This window comes from Megalops cyprinoides, chromosome 12 (genome assembly GCF_013368585.1).
Source record: "Megalops cyprinoides isolate fMegCyp1 chromosome 12, fMegCyp1.pri, whole genome shotgun sequence".
Lineage (NCBI taxonomy): Eukaryota > Metazoa > Chordata > Actinopteri > Elopiformes > Megalopidae > Megalops > Megalops cyprinoides.
Window position 1 is genome coordinate 21,154,879 of NC_050594.1, and position 18,598 is coordinate 21,173,476.

At 40.7% G+C, this 18,598-nt stretch overlaps 1 protein-coding gene across 5 annotated transcripts in view; it reads right to left on the reverse strand.

The window, feature by feature from the left end:
- map4k5 (mitogen-activated protein kinase kinase kinase kinase 5) overlaps positions 1–18,598 on the reverse strand; it is a 43,538-nt gene that overhangs the window by 22,150 nt on the left and 2,790 nt on the right. For all 5 annotated transcript variants that reach the window (XM_036541773.1, XM_036541772.1, XM_036541774.1 and 2 more), the window contains exons 3-10: positions 12,367–12,424; positions 3,797–3,887; positions 2,275–2,339; positions 1,987–2,042; positions 1,827–1,874; positions 1,077–1,119; positions 903–975; positions 256–387 (exon numbers count right to left, since the gene is read on the reverse strand). In XM_036541773.1, coding sequence (XP_036397666.1) covers positions 256–387; positions 903–975; positions 1,077–1,119; positions 1,827–1,874; positions 1,987–2,042; positions 2,275–2,339; positions 3,797–3,887; positions 12,367–12,424 — 566 coding nt within the window. The remainder of the gene's footprint in view (positions 1–255; positions 388–902; positions 976–1,076; positions 1,120–1,826; positions 1,875–1,986; positions 2,043–2,274; positions 2,340–3,796; positions 3,888–12,366; positions 12,425–18,598) is intronic.

Below are 18,598 nucleotides of genomic sequence, written 5' to 3' on the forward strand. Positions count from 1 at the left end.
TATCTGACCAATTTAGCTATCATCTTGTGGATATCATCACGGCTCACTTCACAGCAGAAACCATAAAACTTCAAATTACTGTGTTAATGTTAATTATACAATTTAGCCTCTTTAGGGGGAGAGATCAAAGGATAACACAGAAGAGAGCATGTAACAGCTCAGAAAACAGGAAGTGAATGAAAAACCTAAACAGGCCTGAACAGGAAGTCCCCCTGGAGCGAAATTACGAGGCAGTCTGAAAGTGGTGGCGGGTACCTCATAGGGTGCAGGTCAAACATGGGGGGCTGCAGCTCTGCCAGCTCGATGGAAGTAATACCCACTGCCCAGATGTCACACAGCTGGTTGTAGCCTCCATTCTTCTCCACTGCTGCCACCTCAGGAGCCATCCTGCATGCGCGCGCGCGCGCGCGCACACACACACACACACACAAACACACACACGTCAGTGATTAGCCATGTCTACATGGGTAATATGTGATTTATACAAATTCCTCTGGTAAGTATGCCAGGTGAGCAGTATATTCCAGACAGAGCATCTCCCTATTATCATGTTTCGTAAGATATCCACTGTTACAGTTAAACTAAATTGAAAGAGTCTCCATATTAAAGTTTCAATCTGCTGGCAGAAATCTACATGTAAAGATATTAAAATAAAAAATTAAACACACACTTTTGGTAAAATCATTCCAAAAACACCTTAAAAGGCCCAGTGTACTCTGTAAATGTCTATGATGCCCTTCATTTCCTATTAGATTATTTTACAGAAAATCTCTCACTTAGTAATCTTTCCAAAATTTCATATGTATACTTCCTGTTGGGGGTAAGTGTCTCCAAGAGCATGACACACCACACATAAATTATCAAAAGCTGCCCCCCACCCCCTCCAAAAAAAAAACCCTCACCAGTAAGGAGTTCCAATAAAGGACTTCCTCTTGGCAATGGTGGCTGTTATTTTGGCTGCAACACCGAAATCAGCTGGAAAGAAAAGACAACAAACCTTTTCGGATCTTGTTTCTTACACTAATACAAAAAAGCTGAGTATCCACTTACTTCACACTGACGGTTCAACAACTCACCTAGCTTCACATCCCCATTGTCTGTTAGCAGGATATTGGCACCCTGCAGGGGCGACCACAAACACAAAAAAGAATTTCACACCTCTGAGCCTGAGCCAGGGTGGGGATGTATCAATCTGTATGACTTTTTATCTTCTTAAATATATGTGCCCGTCGAAAAACTTTCCACTGAAGCATCGAGGGATACGTCCACTAAGATGACCACACGTGAATTAGTATAAAGGCATCTTAAGGCAGTCGTATATTCAGACTAAAGGAGGTTCAGTTTTTTGGGCTGTGGGGGTGCGGAGTGACAGGTCTGATTGCGCGCATCCTGCAGCCAAGGGAAACAGGAAGTGCTCTCTGTGTACAGGGCCGCAGATATAGGCCAGCGCAGACCAACACCACACTATGTGATAAACGAACACAACCAAAGAAAGGAATGTTTGCTCTGAACAACTACAAGGTCAGAATGCAAAACCTTAAATGGCACCAGTCACAAATACCCATGTTCAGACATTCAAAGCCTTTTTCATCTGTGGGTGAACTTAAAACCTCTCTAACCTGAAATGAAGAATGGCTCAAAAGCAATGTCCTTTAATTCATTATGTTCAGTTTACCAGCAAAAACAAATGAAACTGATATGAGAACAGCAAGCACAGACCCATGTTGTCCTTAGTCATGTGATCAAGATTGCCACCAATTGTAAGTTATCTGCTGCTTGTGTGCACTGCTTAAAGCAAGAGAAAAAGGGAAAGCTGTCTGTGGTACCTTGATGTCACGGTGCATTTTGCCCTTGCTGTGCAGATATCCCAGGCCCTGAAGGTGCGATGGAGACATAAAATGAATCACCAGGCAAATTCACACATTGTAAAACCTGTCCATTTTTTAAAGTTTCTTAACTTCAGAAACAAGATGTTCTTTGTAATACCTGCAAGGTTTCCCGGCAGACATAAGCAATCTGGAGCTCTGAAAGAGGGCCAGTCACTACAGAAGAAAAACAAATACGTTATGAATATACATTGTGTCTAAGGCAAAAGCATTTGTCTAATTAACAAGTCAGGAAGTAGATGGCAAGAGCATGCTGATGATAAACCCCAGAGAAACAAAGGCAGTTTAAGACTTGCAACATTCTGCATATATTACGCAAGAATTGGAAACATCCCTCTGCAGCAGGGTCAACCTGGCAGCTTACTTAGCTGAAAAAAGGGGCTGTTACCATGGTAAATGTCCTGAAGGGATCCCCCACCGCAGTACTCCATGCAGATCCATAACTTCTCTCGGCTGGCATGAGGACAGAGAAGAACAATTACACATGGGAACAAGTGACCTTATTTACCCCATTATATTACTTGCAAGGTCTAGGGCCTGTCTCCAGAATGCTGTCACAAGCCAAATGTTTAAGTACACTAAGCAGGTGGGAGTGCCAACATGCCAGTAACTTCAGTATTTCACAGACCCAGACAGGACTGAATGATATAAGGAGAACATAAAAGAAAATAATTAACTCACAGATGAACACCTCACACAAACTATGAAACAGCACATACAAGTACCAAAATAATAATGTGTATGGTAATGAAAATCAATATTTTTCATCATTTACAGCAATGGAGAAAAAGTAAACTCACACTACAAAAGCAATACAGACATGTAAAAAATGTGGCTAGTGTATTTCCATACGGTTATGCTTAAGTAACTGCCACATGGTGCAATTACTTTGAATATGGTTTATGGTGGCATGTATACAGGCAGATTGCACTTAAAATATGTGACGTACAGCTGATTGAGCTTAAATATGCATAAATATTCAGCCTATTGGCTGACCAGCACAACTATGGGAGAGCAGTTTAATTCCCAACCAGTTATAAGTAATGAAAAATGTAAGCAGAGAGACAGCAGAGAGAACTATGTATGCAGCCCCTCCTATAATAAAGCATCCATGAACCTAATGACCCAACATTACCAGGCCTCACAGAACACAATGTGTTGAAGACACATCAAATATTTGCTCTTTTAAAATATTTACACATCAAAACCAGAAACGGTGTAACAGCAAAACTCAAACTCAGAAACACTGTACCACTGTATCACAATTTTGTATAGTTAAACACGGCTAATGTGAGAGGTCATGTGATTGGATGACTATTTGGTAGCTTGCCTAAGGACGGAATGTGAAGCCATTGCCCCACACTGTCTACTGTGAGTCACCATCTCTCTGTAGTATATACGTAACAGATCACACACTCCATCCAGTAAAACCAGTTGAAGGTGAAAGGGAGGAGTGCCCTGGCAGTTTTGTCTAGATGATCTAATTTTCTAGGAAAACATTTTCTTGCTTAAAAGAAAATAAAGTCTTGTTAACTAATCACACAATCATTTTTAATGACAAATGTTACTCCGACCTTCAAACTTACTTTCGATCAAATTACAAAAGAAAATCCTGTTTCATGGTTTACCACAATGCTCTGCTCCAGGTAAACACCAGCATAACGGGCTATAAACATTAGACTACCTACGTTTACCATCACTCTAGAGAATATATGAACATTCATCCCAGAGTGAAGGGGACTGCATAACGACCACCGCTAGGGACTATGCAGATAAATATGATAAATAAGCCCAGTGTGGGAGCCATTTTTTATTTGATGCCGCTGTTCTATATCAGACTTCTCTGCTTCCTGTCTCTCTCTCCACCTCTGACTTGAACTGTCCCCCGTGGGGTCGGAATTGGCTCTTACCACAGGTAGCTCCCGAAGTAAGCCACAATGTTTTGGTGTGTGCATTCCTTAACCATGAAGATTTCCTGCTGGATGATGGAAAAGTCATCCCCTGCAAGAAAGAACAGACAGATTGTAAGGTGATAGCGCTTCCCAAACCATCACGTTTCACTGGGTCATAGACGATGCACGCACAGTCAGATATAGGCTAGAGACACTAAAGGGATATTACCCCAGAGCCTAGTTTTAAGCAAAGCTGTGCCTAGTTGCTTTTGAAAAATCTAGAACAAACACAAAGAAAACACAATTTGCATATGTATGAGTTGTTTCACACCACAGAAAACGGGATAAATTTCAACTCGAGTTCCCCTGCTCCGTACAGCTGCTTACCTCATACACTTCAATCCCATTTCAAAAGAAACACATATTTTCGGTGTCATTCAAAAACAACAGTAACTGTGGCATAAATATGACAATGAGCAAGTTATTTTCCAGCACTGTTCAGAACAAATCTTGTGTAGATGGCTATTAGTGACAAAAAAATTAACTTTGCTTTCACCCATGCTCTCCACATGTATAATTAACACAATTATAGCTTGACTAATGCTGTGTCATTCCAGGGAAAAGTGTCAGGCAGAACTCTTAAAGTGATTATTCCTAGTACTAGGGAAGGAACTTAAAGTATGCTGTACACTGGTAATTTTGAGAGAACAGTAACTCTTTCCTTTTACTTTGCCAAACTAAAACCACTGAACAAACCGCCGCCATGCACTGCAATGGTCAAGGGAAGAGGGATACTTCAACATTCAGTTTACTGAAAAAGATTCAAGTCATCAAAAGAGGAATGGCTGAGTACGTACTGAATGTGGGCCAGCAGTATATCACTTTGCTCACCATAAGGCCATTCATTCACATAGTGTGTGCTCAATACATCTCCACAGTAGGCAATAAAAGGCAAAAATATGCAGGGCCATCTGCTACCAATTCAACAGCAAGGCTCTGCCCTGGAACCCATTAGTCTAAGAGCGAGATCAATCAGGACCTGGCCTGGTTTGCTGGCATTATTCTGCCAGCGCACTACTTTTTAGTACTTCTCTGAGAGGAGAGTGAATATCTCAATATATGCAAGGAAAGCATAAACAATAAGCTTAGGTTTTTATGTTTTTTTTTCCCCCCTGAAAGGACAAAGAATGAAAATATTGCAGAGAAACACATCAAAACCCGAGTCATTAAAGATGTATTCTGATAAATGTTGTTAATGAGGCTGTTTGGGACTTCCCATTGCTTGTGGGTTTAACTAAATAAGGTAGTTTTATATTATGCGCTGCCTACATTCCATTAGGATTTCAGACCGAAGAAACTCCCCACTCGCACACTGTGTACCTTGGACTGAAACCCAGTTACTGTGCAGCCCTGCTCCTTGGTTTTACCCCTGCCTGGGGAGCAGCCAATTCCAGCAGCCTAAGACAATTTCTGCAGCAGTCATAACAGAAGACCTGTTAGACCTGACACAGCGCAGGCCAGGTGGAAGAGCTGAGCCCTGGACACAAGATCACAGCGCTCCTTAAAACTGCGTCCAAGCATAACACGCGCGGACGTTCTGCTAATACGCTTTGTTATGCCTGTGGTATAAACAGTTGTGTTTGCAGGACAGAGGTTGGACCTAGCTCAGACGTTAGTGTCTGCTCTTTTCTATTTTATGTAGCATTCCTTGTAGAAATATTTACCAAGACACAGGTGTTTCTCACAGATTTGTATGACATTAAACCTAGCACACACCTGTAATTTTGCCAGCTGTTCTAATTCTTTATCTTTTATTATAATTGTGGGTGCCAGACTTCCCTGCAGAATCTTCTTTTTGCCCTCTATCTCCTCGCTGTGGTGTCATGTATGGTTGTAAGCAACAGGGTCTGCCCACAAACAGCTGCCTAGGACTAAATGGACACAATCACTGTACAGACAAAATGTGCTACTATGCCTCCTGTCCATCTCTCAATAGGACATAGTCCAGGAGCTACAACAGCTAAACCAATACTGATTGTGTCTGTGAGGATGCAGTGATAATACCTACAGTCCTGTGAAAGTGTTGTTTGATTTTGTAGAACCTATAAAACAGAGCAAGGAATATGTGTAGACTCTGAAATGAGAAATCAATCCCCAGACTCTCCATCACAGTATTATGAGCCATGTACTTCTTTTCCCTATGCACATGTGTGACACTTCCTGGCTCTCAGCGTCATTTGCTCACAACAGAAAGGAAGAACGGTCTACCTTTACTGTATGGTGCAGCTTTTCTGTTAGCTATGTTGTAAATCCTACTGTATGATGTCTTACACTGCACTTGTGTACCAAGGCCTGCACACACCACTTATCTAAGCACTGAGTTAGGGGTTGAGGGCAGTTGTGTCCTAAAAGCGTAGTGTGATTCAGTCCTTCATCAGTACCATTTCCATGGTTACAGCAGACAGCTGGCATCATCCTGCATGAATCCAGTAGTGGAAGAGCAAATAACAGCAACAGTAAACGGGCCCGATTAAAATAATTTATTCACAATTACTTTTTCACTGAAAAATAGTTCATATTAGATTCATTCTGAGACATTGGGACAAGCTTATGTTAAGGTAGGGAATGGGTAAAGTGCTACTGAATCTAATAACTTATTTTAACCAGAGGCTGAAACAGGTATTCAGACATACACTGCATCTACTATTGCCTCTCTCTGACAGTCTGATTTTCCACATGCTCCATTTGCAAAAAAAAAAAAACATTTCATTTGCAATCATTCATAAAATGACATTTTAAATCCACTGCAAAACAGTATAATGACAGCCTTCTTCACTTCACAACCAGGGGGAATGGTCAGAGCATCCCGACACTCCTTCCTGACCAGAGTTCTTCCCAATAAACGTAGTGTCTCTGGAAATAGACGATCCAGTGTTGCACCACTCCGCAGCTCAGTGCTGAAGCGTGGGCTTTCCTCGACAGCACCTGCACAATGACTGCATTGTCTCCTCTTTTGTTCTTACTGAGATTTCTGTGGACACTGCGTGGACCAACTCACTATAAACATTTACAACAAACGCCCATTGTAGTCTTACTTATTTTCTTTACGTTACAACTTTAGACCAGAGGCTCCTGTTGCTCGATGAGAATTCCCTGAAGAGCAGACGCGCAGGGTTGAACGCCCCATCAGAGACTGGCCTAGCAGTTTCGAGCTGGCGGCACGGGCCGCGGGGCATGAGGTAACAGGTTTATTTTGGAAAGGGCAAATGGGCAGGCCTGACGGGAGGCGCAGAGCGGAGGAGTAATGCGATATTCCGCGGGAGTGCCGGCGCAGTTCGCAGCTCGGTGGATCGGCTCGCGGGGCCTGACTCACGGGCCTCTGTGCCGCTGCCAGCTGAGCGGTGACATCCTCTGAATGGACTGTGCAGCATCATCTCGTTTTCCACACAATTAGCCTGATCAGCGCGCAGATTGACAATGACAAGAATCGCCCGGATTACTGGAGTCATGCGTGACCCGCCGGGCTGCGTACGCAGAGCTGTGCACCAACAGAAATGTCAACGGAGAATCACAAACAACAACGTCAATTCCTTGCAAAGAAAGGTGTGCATAAGGAAAAAAATGCCTCAAGAATTTGCTTACATCATGATTAGGTTTATCATGATGTAAACACCCCTACTCGCACCTTTCTGCAAGACATTTATCTGTTGTTTGGTAAAATAATCAGACATTGTAATTCATGGTGGATGTGCGGTTGCTACTTTTCTCAGAATTCACAGGTTCTGCAAAACGCATTACCCACAACGAGTTTCAGCATTTCACTTGCGTATTTAGGCAGATGGGAAACTTTCATCCATTTCACTCTCAGTTTTGCCTTGTCCATTACTGGAGAGTAATGGACATTAATGAATTGCTAAAAATAGGTCCTTTACAGTCACCTGAAGAAGCTCGATTTAACTTCAGGCAAATCTACTTAGTTTTCTGTCTCCCTCCCGCGAGCCACCCAAGGCCTGCTAAATCCCTCAGGATAAAAGGAGACAGCTTTTAAACATATGATTTACTACACGCTAAAGTAGGTGGTCACTTCCTGCAAGGTGAGTCATCTTTATTTTATAACTAATGTTTCTTTTTTTCAGTTCATTAACAATACCTCAAGATGACAAACTGGCTGCCACTAGCAGCACATATGAAAGATTTCCGTGTTTGAGAATGAGGAAATGCCAGTATCCTGTTGTGTTTACCTTCCTACCATAAACCACAATGCAATATTTATTATAATGGGGTTAATAACCCCTAGCTCAGCTACACTGCATATGGCATGTAAAACAGCACCAAAATTAATCACAAATTATTGTACAGAAATGCCAAAAATAAAATAGACCATGTACAATTTTCTCATGAAAAGAAGAAGCCTCAAAGCTTAGCCACTTCCTCTTTGAATCAACACGTCTCGCACTCTGTAGTCATGGTATTTGCGCAAGGGGAGGGGAACTGCTTCTGCATGGCCTAAAAACTCTCTTGCACAAGTTTTGTGGAAAAATACCTTTGATATTTCTGTAATAACTTGCTGTGGATAAATTAGAACCAAGCAGAAGAGATGGCTGCAATGAGACTGCATTGGTATGCAGTAAAAACCAAATCTTAAGACCACAGAAGGCTGCTTGCTCTGTGCCATGACGGCAAAGAGTAAAAGCATTACCTTCGGTTTGTTTTACAGGCGAATTAAGACGTCTCGGTTTCATGCATCCTAACACATACACATACGCCACGCAATGTTGACAGTAAGCTGCAGCACTCACTTCTTCCAGCAACAAAAACGCATCACGCACGCAAAGGGAAACGCCGTAACGGAGTGTCAACGCTGAGGCCCTCTCCACTCCCTGCACGTCCCTCATCTGTGTGCTCATGTGTCATATTCATCTCACCCTTTCAAAACACATTTCACTCTAGCTGGGCACAGGCCTATACAGGCCTATACTATCCCTCATAGTTTCAGCAGGTATCAAAAATATTGTCTTAAAGATTAAAGTTTTGACAAAGGGCACAAAAAGCAAAAATGGAATGTCGGGAGCTGCAGCAGTGAGTCAAGTCAAACCCACTGAACGCACACATCAGAATCCACACGCCACCTACAATCTAAATCAAATGCCTCTGCATGTCTTGCATGCTGCCAGTTGAACTAAATGCTTCTTCAATGTCAGTATTTCACAATATCCGTGCCCTGTTTGCATGGCAACTGTACAGTCTAGACATGAGGATTCACCGGTGCAACTTCAGACCCGAGGTACGTGATCCAGAGTGAGAGTCTCTAATCCCTGCTTTTCATTGTATTACATCCTGTCTTAGGATTCCTGATAACAAATCTGGATGGGAGATCAAGAAGCAGGGATTTCTCGGTCATCTGTCAACATGATAAACATAAGCGCTTTAAACCGCACTATTGGGAAATATTCACAGACCGCCTAAATCTGTGGCACCAAAACCCCAGCTGCAGTAAAATGAGTTGATCTGAAAAGGCTGCGGACCATTCTGTGGTGTGCTGCAGCCAAATCCTTCAAACCAGACCAGACTGCACCTGACCTGCACACCTGAAAAGGAAACTGATACATTATGTTGAAAGCAGAAAAAAACAACAGAAAATCTTCTTCAGTGACACTTAATCAGCCCCTGCGTTGTCTGATCTGCTAAAGGCACAAAGCTCTCGGTTAATTCCACTAATCTGGACCGCATAACTCTGTCACTGGGTCACAGAGTGAACAGCCTGCCAAGGGTCCTGCTCTCTCCCATACATCACTCCACTCAGTAGCCCATACAGTAACCCTGTATTGTATCCTCTTAGACCCCAAAATTCAATTAAAAATCATACTTTTAGACAGTGAACGCCACAAACAACAACTCACAAACACAACAAAGGTGTTTGGTAAGGGCGAGTCAAGCTTTAGCAAACACATGCCCCTGGGGTAGTTTAAATCTGGAATGAATTCTTCTCCTTCCCCTACAATAATCACACCTCATTTGCAACCAATAATTGCAGAGGACTCCTAAAACATACCTACTGCCATTCAAATATATCAACGCTGCTTTTGCAGTCACTCTGAGCTGAACAGGGTACATTTAGACAACACACTTTTAAAGTGCAAATTGCTTGACAAGGCAAGTGTATTTACAAAGCATAGTGTGAGGCCGAAGAAATGACCTGTCAATATACTGAATAAGAACTGTGTAATTCAGTTTAATAAACAGTTTATTAATAACCAAAAGTGAAACAAAAATTATTGCCGAAGACACAGAAAATGTAAATGTATATTGTCAGCTTTGTTGCTTTCAAACAACACTCAACACACAACATTTATACACATATTTGAATATGAAACTGATATGAAATCTGTTTGCCGCAAAAGTATTGGCATTATTACTGGCAAATTAGTAAGGGCTTTCCTAATGCTATTAACTACCTACTTAATTTGAGGAATGTTAACATCTTAAATAGGTACGCTAGAACATGTCTGAGCACACCTCATGTCTGAGCACGCATCTCAGTACGCTGCGTCTTCTCACAGCAGATTGCTGCTTGAATTAGATGCTGTCAGTATTGACTGAAAGGGTGAACATTCCTCACGACACATGAACGAATGTGGCTGAGAGATTCACCTGTCCCATGTGGAGACCCTTCTATTGAACTGACACAGCATATTTAGGGCATTGCTGGTTAAGATGATATTTATTGTGGAAAAAACACACCATTCACCAGTTCTGCAATGGGTTTAACAGGAATACCCCAAGTCATTGTTCCCCATATTTTTAATGCCTTAATGCCATAGTTAATTTATTTTTATTTAAAATACTACAGGGTGGAATTATAACTGCCACAAAAGTATGTTACACAAACTTTCAACCTTTGATCAAGCCTGTGGTTACTGATTAATTATAATATAACAGACATTTAGGGGCAGATTTATGGAAGAGCATCGTTGGTGCCAATAATGACTGAGAATTATGGTGCTGTTTTTACCCACAATCATTATCATGACTGCAGGGTATATATGGGTAATAACTACACTTGCAAGGTCTGACATGGACAAATGATTTGAATATCCCTAAGCACATGAAAATGGCCCGTAAATCACAATTTGAGCGTGTGCATCTGAGGGAAGATGAAAGACAAACTCCACTCTCTGGAACAGGACTTAACTGAAGAGACAGTAATTTGTCTGCTTTACAAGAACAAAATTCCATGACACACAAATAAAATAAGGAACAACACAGTCAAAAGTAAATTCTCTTGGAAGTACAATAACTGGACAATCATCTTTTGTCTTCAGTATGAAGACAAAAGAGGTGTGCAGAAGGGAACTTTGCTTGTAATAAAGCACTAGGAATGTGGACCAACAGAGCATATTCTCCAATCCCTGGCAATTTTAGTTTATATAGAATATAAACAGTTCCTGTGCAACTAAGCATCAAGAATTTGTACCGTGTGTGAAAACCAATGCAACAAGAAAAAAATACAGGTTTTCCCTCCTTAAAAAGTCTTTCATTTTTAACACTTTCAAAAATTCATTTAACACCACATGGATAGCTGTTAGTATTGACCATTGCCTTCGGCTCTTCACTGTTTTCTTAATCTTTAATTGAATTAGGCAATTACTTTGAACAAGCATCTCCAATCCAAGTCAATAACATATAAGACCCATAGTAACATGATGTCCTCTGGCTTAAACCACTACAGAAGACAACAACCAAAGCTTTCCCTTTTTACAATTTTCTATCCTGGGCTGTATGGCATACATGTAAATTGTAGATATTTACTGGCTATACAGTGAACACTATTTTGCCAGCTAGCCAGATAGTTAACTATAAACATAAAAAATTATTATCCTTTGTAAGCCTGTATGTTCACACTACTTTCCCACAAGCTAGAAAGCTGGCCAGTTTATTTTGTCAAATAATACATATGCTTCATTTTTCCCATAGGGAAAAACTATTACCCTAACACTAAGATAACACGCTTATTCTACTTAACATTAGCAAGCCAACCTGCTCTGCAAAGCAAAACAACATGTCTGGTTTGTTGCTCACTATATAGCAAATATTACCTCTCTACATTACAGTTTAACAGGTGTTACTTTACTGTACAGCCTAAACTAAAATCTGATTCTGTGCTTCCACGTTGTTCTGTTCAACTTACAGACACTCTAGCTAATTTCATTAAGTCTTGAAACCTGAGAAATGAAAATGACTTAAATGATCTACTCCTTAAAGCCATTGGGGACACAACTGAATCACTGCAATATAATTAAAAGTCCTATAAAGCAAAGCAGAGAGATTGCTCTTCCAGATGTTTTTACAGCGTTAGCATCGCTTAAATCAAACTGAATTATGCTAAAATCATTCACAATTAGTTCTGTTTTTCTACCCCTTTCTCTCCATTCTGTGAAGTTGCACTCAAACAGGCAATTTGACCCCTTTAGCAAACTGTGCATTTCAGTAACATTTTGTGGAATGACTCAGCCAGTGTCCACAGCAACCACAAGACGTATTAGTTTAAATTCTAAATTTAAATTCATTGCAGGAAAGTGACAACTCACCTGGTTCCAGTTTGATTATTTTGACAGCGGCAAGCTCTCCTGTCTGTATATTTCGAGCCTGTGGAAAGAACCACAGATTTTGTTAAATTTAACAGCATTATTTTGTATAATTTAAAACATAGTGTAGTAATCTTGTAATCTGTGACAATGTTAATTCCATTAACATGTGTGAAGGAAGGGGGGCACAGTGGCCTATGCAAATTAGTGAAACAAAAGTGCAAGTCAAGGTGATCCGTCCAAGCTCTGAATGTAATTGGCCAAAAGCCCTCTCCTGCACTGACCCAACCTTAGACACTTGAAGAAGACTCTGGCTGCTGGAATCATAGGTGCACCTGACAAGATTATTGAGTTAGAGGCTCATCAAATAAAACCCACATGCTGATCATCGTATCTTGCCTACAGTGAGAGCAAATTCACAACCATGACTGGATCCACCAAACTATTATAAAAGGACCTCCGAGTCTAGTGTTTTCACATAATATCACATTTTCAGGCATACACGACTTACAGTCTTAAGTCTTAACATACAACCAGAACGTCCAGCAGCAGGTCAGGAAATGTCAGTCTGGAAGTAGGTCACCATCAACCTCCAATCCTGCTCAAGATTGTGTGCCCCGCGTAAGCCATGGGAGTAAAGCCTGGGCTAGATCAACCTTAAACCCCCTCACACAGCCACCTTTCAACACTGGAAGTACCACAGAGATAAGTCTCCCATAAGATAAGATGACTTATCTCATACAGGACAGAAAAAAGCATTCTGAGGCAGAACCATTTTATCATTTTATGACTGCTGCCAGGTATCTTGTTTTCACACTGAATAAACACAGCTGCTGTGTAGCAGGACAATAAATTGAGTAAGAAAGACAGTAAGGATTTTTGCCAACAGACACTATAGTGAAGACTTAATAGTGCGCATTATACCTTTTGTGCCTTAAATGTGGAATGACTCGGAATATATTTAATGGTCAAAGCTCATATTATACAACACACTTTACACACATCTAAAGGATATATCGGAGGATTGCTGCTGCGGTGGTGGGGAGCTTAACGGCATAATTGCTGATTGCTTGGGTGAAAAAGGGGTTAAATGAGGAAAAAAAAAGAAAAAGAAAACTTTTTTTTTTACATTTGCTTACAGAAACTAAACATTCCGATCATGGGAGGTATTCTTGCAGAAAGACTTTAACAAAGAACTTCCAACACATATTTTTAAAAAACTCCCAATCAGCAAAAGCTAGATTATGTGAGTAGGGCAAATTATTCTGATCTTGTGCAGGCTATGATACTCTAAAATACTCTCAATTTATAGTATTGTGTAGTCCCTAAAGGTGCAACACTCAGACGTAACAATTACTTTAAAAGTAAGTAAAAAGTAACACCATATCAAATGATTTTTTCCCCGTTAAGAGCTCCCCCTTAATCTCCCAGCATCAGGAATAGAGAGACAGAGAACCACTGGAGCTTTCACCATGAAAAAAAAAACATCTCTCTGAAAACTGACAAGCCCACCGGTGAGAAATGAAAAAAAAAAGACCTCTAAACTTTTAAGACTGGAAAAGAGAATCTGTAATTCCCGCATTTAGATGTGTTCACCATGACGTCAATCAGTTTAAGTTCCACAACTGCTGCAGTTCACCGCTTAATGCCTCAATATTCTCTCATGAGAATCCAATACGAGGTGCAGTTAACACACTCGCATGCAGGTGCACATGTGCAGCACTGCGCTCTGAAATAATTCCACGTGTTTCATAACCAAGTAAACGCAGTCCTCTGTCACACTGCACCTCCCTCCCTCCTCAGAGAGGATATGCTTCTCCTTTACAGGAAGGGGATTAATCTTTTCAAATACTCGTCTTTGAAAATCCTTCCTGTTTAAACCTGCTCACTTTTAACTAAAAATACTGCTCACTGCATTTGGAAACATTCAATCTATCTTATTTCAGTTTAAAAACAGATACACAGAGAAAGTGTGATAACTGCCAAAAAATACGGTTATTTAATTGCAAAAATCATGAAGGTGAGAAATTGATCATCGACAGTAATGAAAAAGACAACTAAACTAAAAAAACAACAAAAAAGGGCTTGGTTTCCCACACATAAACTCAGAGCGGCAGCCAAGAGCATGCTAATTTGCAGGGGCATCTGCAGATTGAACTATTGGGTGCTCCAAGCTAACAAAACCAGTCACAGCCCACTCCAATACGGTATTCATTCAGACCAGCTCTGAGCAGAGAGCCGTTTGGAACAGAATCAGTTGAGACTCAAAACCATTTGGTCTGCTTGCTTAGTTTCTTTTACTGAATGGACACACAATATGACCAGTGATGCCTAAATACACAAACAGGGCATGGAGTGCACAAGGCTACCTGCTGATATGGAGCACAGTACAGTATATCCACATGTACCCAGTTCTTTTGAATGAAATTGGAATCTTTGCTTGTCATTAGCTGGAGATTCACGTGTTACTCCACATTATGGATGTGGAAAATCAACAATGAACACCTGCCCGTTAACAGAATTGCATTCCCACGCCCCACCCTGTGAGACATTTTAAAGAACCCCACCCACAGTGAACAAATTGTGGATTACCTGTCAGAAGTTACGAAGTACCCTTTCTTTGCTTTTAATTTTGATCCAAAATTAATGCAGTATGTAAGGAAAACTCAAAATGTAAGATCCTAATGGCCTTCTTAAAAAAGAATGTGTTTACACACTTATTCTCTGCATATCACTGGTGGCTCCCCTCTTCAATTCAAGAGAGCACTGAGTGTAAAAAAAATCCCCTCCACCACACAGCAATACCAATAAAAGAGTTTGGAATTGGTACCCGTATTTCTCTGTCAAACTCTCAGCAACACTGGTTATAAAGATGCACTTTTCTCTGAATAAGTCATTGAGCTTATTAGTTCAAAATCCCAAATAATAATCACAAATTGAACACGAGATATCAAATGACTCTGAAAACTGGTTTTTGACCCAGTGGACCTTATTATGGACAATTTACAGATAAAAACACATTCATTTCTACCTACCATTGTACATGCTGGGTAGCCTGGAGACCCTCACCCACCCCCATGAAAAATTCGGTGATAAAATGGGACACCGAGCAGCAAATGAAAATTTTCATGTTATGTTATTTGCATCATTACTGCCCCAGCCAGAAAAAGGCAGTCACGTCTCTGCAAACTAAGAAGAACTTTCTGGGACAAACCAAACCACATTTAAGGCAGAGATGGTAAAGCAGATGGTAAAAGGTGGCACCCTACCTTCTGCAATCTGTATTCTGTGGCCTAACCAAAACATTAGGTCAAGAGAAACTTACCAGCCACACGTTTATAAATATTTGCTTTAAGCTCTACACTACTACTTCTGAAAAATTAGCAAGATGGACATATTCCATGTTTCTTCATTGCCAGTGGCAACTTGCATGTCATTACTTCCTCTCACCAGGTATCCTCCCACTTTTATATAACTGGCTGTCATTGGTTTAAACACTGGCATTTAGCACTAGACAAAGGCAAATTTCTAAGCAAATAGCTAGTTTATGAATTCAGACATATTTCCAGCAGACTTTAGGACAGATCAAAGGGAAATATGTCAAAGTGTCAGCAACTGAAGAGCAGACATTTTTCCAAGAATAACTGTACTTTTCTGCTATCTGTGGTGGACTGTCTGCCATTTACTCCCTGACTGGCAAGTCCTGGGAGTGGGCAGGGGTGGCTCTGTAAAAGGAAACGCAAAGGAAACATAAAAGGAACGCTGCCACCTTTCTTGTGAAGCGTTCGCAGATTGTCATTTCTAGTTCCCCTGGCTCGGGTTCTGGTAGTGGAAAAGCGGGTATTGTGCACCATAACTGCAGAAGACTTTTTCCACAACAGAAAAAATCTGAGCTATTTCCGATGTCAGTTCAGCTGAGAACTCACGTACGGAGTGCATGTTTAGACAACGGCCTGATCGTATTTCAGCCTGCCATGGCCCTGAGCTTGCGTGCTGTGAGAGAATACCACGCATTGCATTCTGCGTTTAGTCGGCCTGGGCTAGGCCTCAGAGTTTCGCTCTCACTTCACAAAACATACGACTGTTTACCGAAACACACGTGGGACGGACAAGGGGTGACTACACATCTTAACAATGACATGAAGTCAAATGTTGAAAGTATTTTATTTTTCACGCAGGTCTGTACAAATTCTAACATGGCTCAACGAAAAAAGACTGTTGATTCCTGCGTCAGGTCACTAGTCAAAGAATTCCTTTTTTATTTCTGCTCAAAATGGATATTAAAACTGCCAGCAGATTCAATATCTCCCATAATTTATTGTATTACACTACACCTGTGTATTCACTCATAATAGCAACACGTAGAAGTTAGCTGGTTCTTCTACAAACCATTTTCAACTAACCTTTTCTGAGTGTGAATACCACTACAGGATCGAAGCACAAAACCTGAATGTTAAAACCATAGCTTCTCCTTGAAGAGCATTCCTTGACACAGATTGAAAATGGCTTCCTAACCTGGTCTAAATGCCTTGGTTTTCAGGCTGGCATTGCAAACTGGCACAAGACTTTTCAATGTAGTTTCTATTTTCCAGTGTCAAAAGGCACTCCCAGACATATTACATGAGAGGAGGATAAAAAGTACTATGGCTGAGGAAGCGTTGTTTATTAGAATGCAGCAGCCAGCACAGCAGGGATCGTGCTCTTTCCTGGCACTTTCCAATGACTTTCAGCACTTCCTGTGTGTGATCTCAATGCTACACAGACTGAGACGTGCGCACACGCACACACATGCACGCTCACACATGCAAACATGAGACCTGCTGTGTGTTATCTTATCAGGATCGCTTTCGCTAACAACGATTGTGTAAATTACACACGCGCGTATGAACTTACAAGCCAGAACGCTACAGCACTTGCAGATACAGGCACATGTTTACAAAACTTTACACTATATACTTGCTACCAAAAATAAAGTAATGAATTCAGTAATCAGTAATTTAAAAAAAATAATAATAAATAAAAATATAAGAGTAGCTTTTATGTTGAAGAATTGAACCACAATGACCCACTGCCACTGTTTTCATGATCTGCAGGCACTGATCTGTGACTCTTGTTTCCACAGTGTTTCAAGCTAAAATTTGGTGTCGTTGGTTTGCCCCGAATCATCACTTGCACACACATTCAACACACAGTTCTCAGGCCCCTTCTCTGATTCTGGTGGTTGGACTTATTCTGGAAGGCTGTGCTGGACAGCTGAAGTAGTCTGAGAACTTACCCAAGACTGTGTTTCTGTCCAAAATCCTTATCTATGCCTGTTTCAACTCTTACTTCATGCTGTTTGATTTCAAATCGAAAATTGCAAAGCTTCATACTATTGCTTTCCTCCCACCTTGCTTTCACATTTTCATGAACACTACTATTAATGAAGAAAAAAACCCAAACTTTTTAGACAATTAGATCTTGAAAGTCACATATGATAACCTCTGCATTAACCCCTGATGCATCAGAATCTCTGACTCCATACCAACATGACAGCTCTTGGTACATCTTAACCAGAAGTGCTTGGAAATGTCAGATTTATTGTGCTTGTATTTTATTTAGTTGCTTAGAAGCAACTTTAAAGACTAACCAAACACTGACACTTGAGATTTTTCTTCTACTTCCTACATACTATTACTCTCTCTATTAATTACTTCTTCTACACAAATCCTATTTAACTGTAATTAGTTGATAGGGATGTCACCTAATAAGGATTAGAGTACAGCTCAACAATAAGTTCTGATATGGTTGGAAATAAAGGGTTTGTGATTGGGTAACTCATTAAAGACATAAGTTGATGAATGACCGTTCCTTACCATACTGTTAGCAAATACACACTGTGCCAAACCATAATTGAACAACGCCCCACATCCATTCTTCAGATTTAGTTGGCTCATCCATCAAATGCAGCTCTTAAGGAGATCTTTGAATTCCCAAGCATTCAGTAAAACTACAACAATGCAATTCAATGTAACCTGTCATCTCATACATTTTCTATTTTCCATTTTCCTTTTTTGCCATTTTGTAGGTATGGGGGACATTTAAACATGATTTTACAACATCACACATCTGGGTGAAGACTTAACCTCTCTATAGAAGAAGAGAGAACAGTCTGAATAATGATTCAGGTTTAAGAGGAACTAGTAATCACTTAACAGTGATAAACTTTTTAACAGACACAAATAGTATGTTTTGT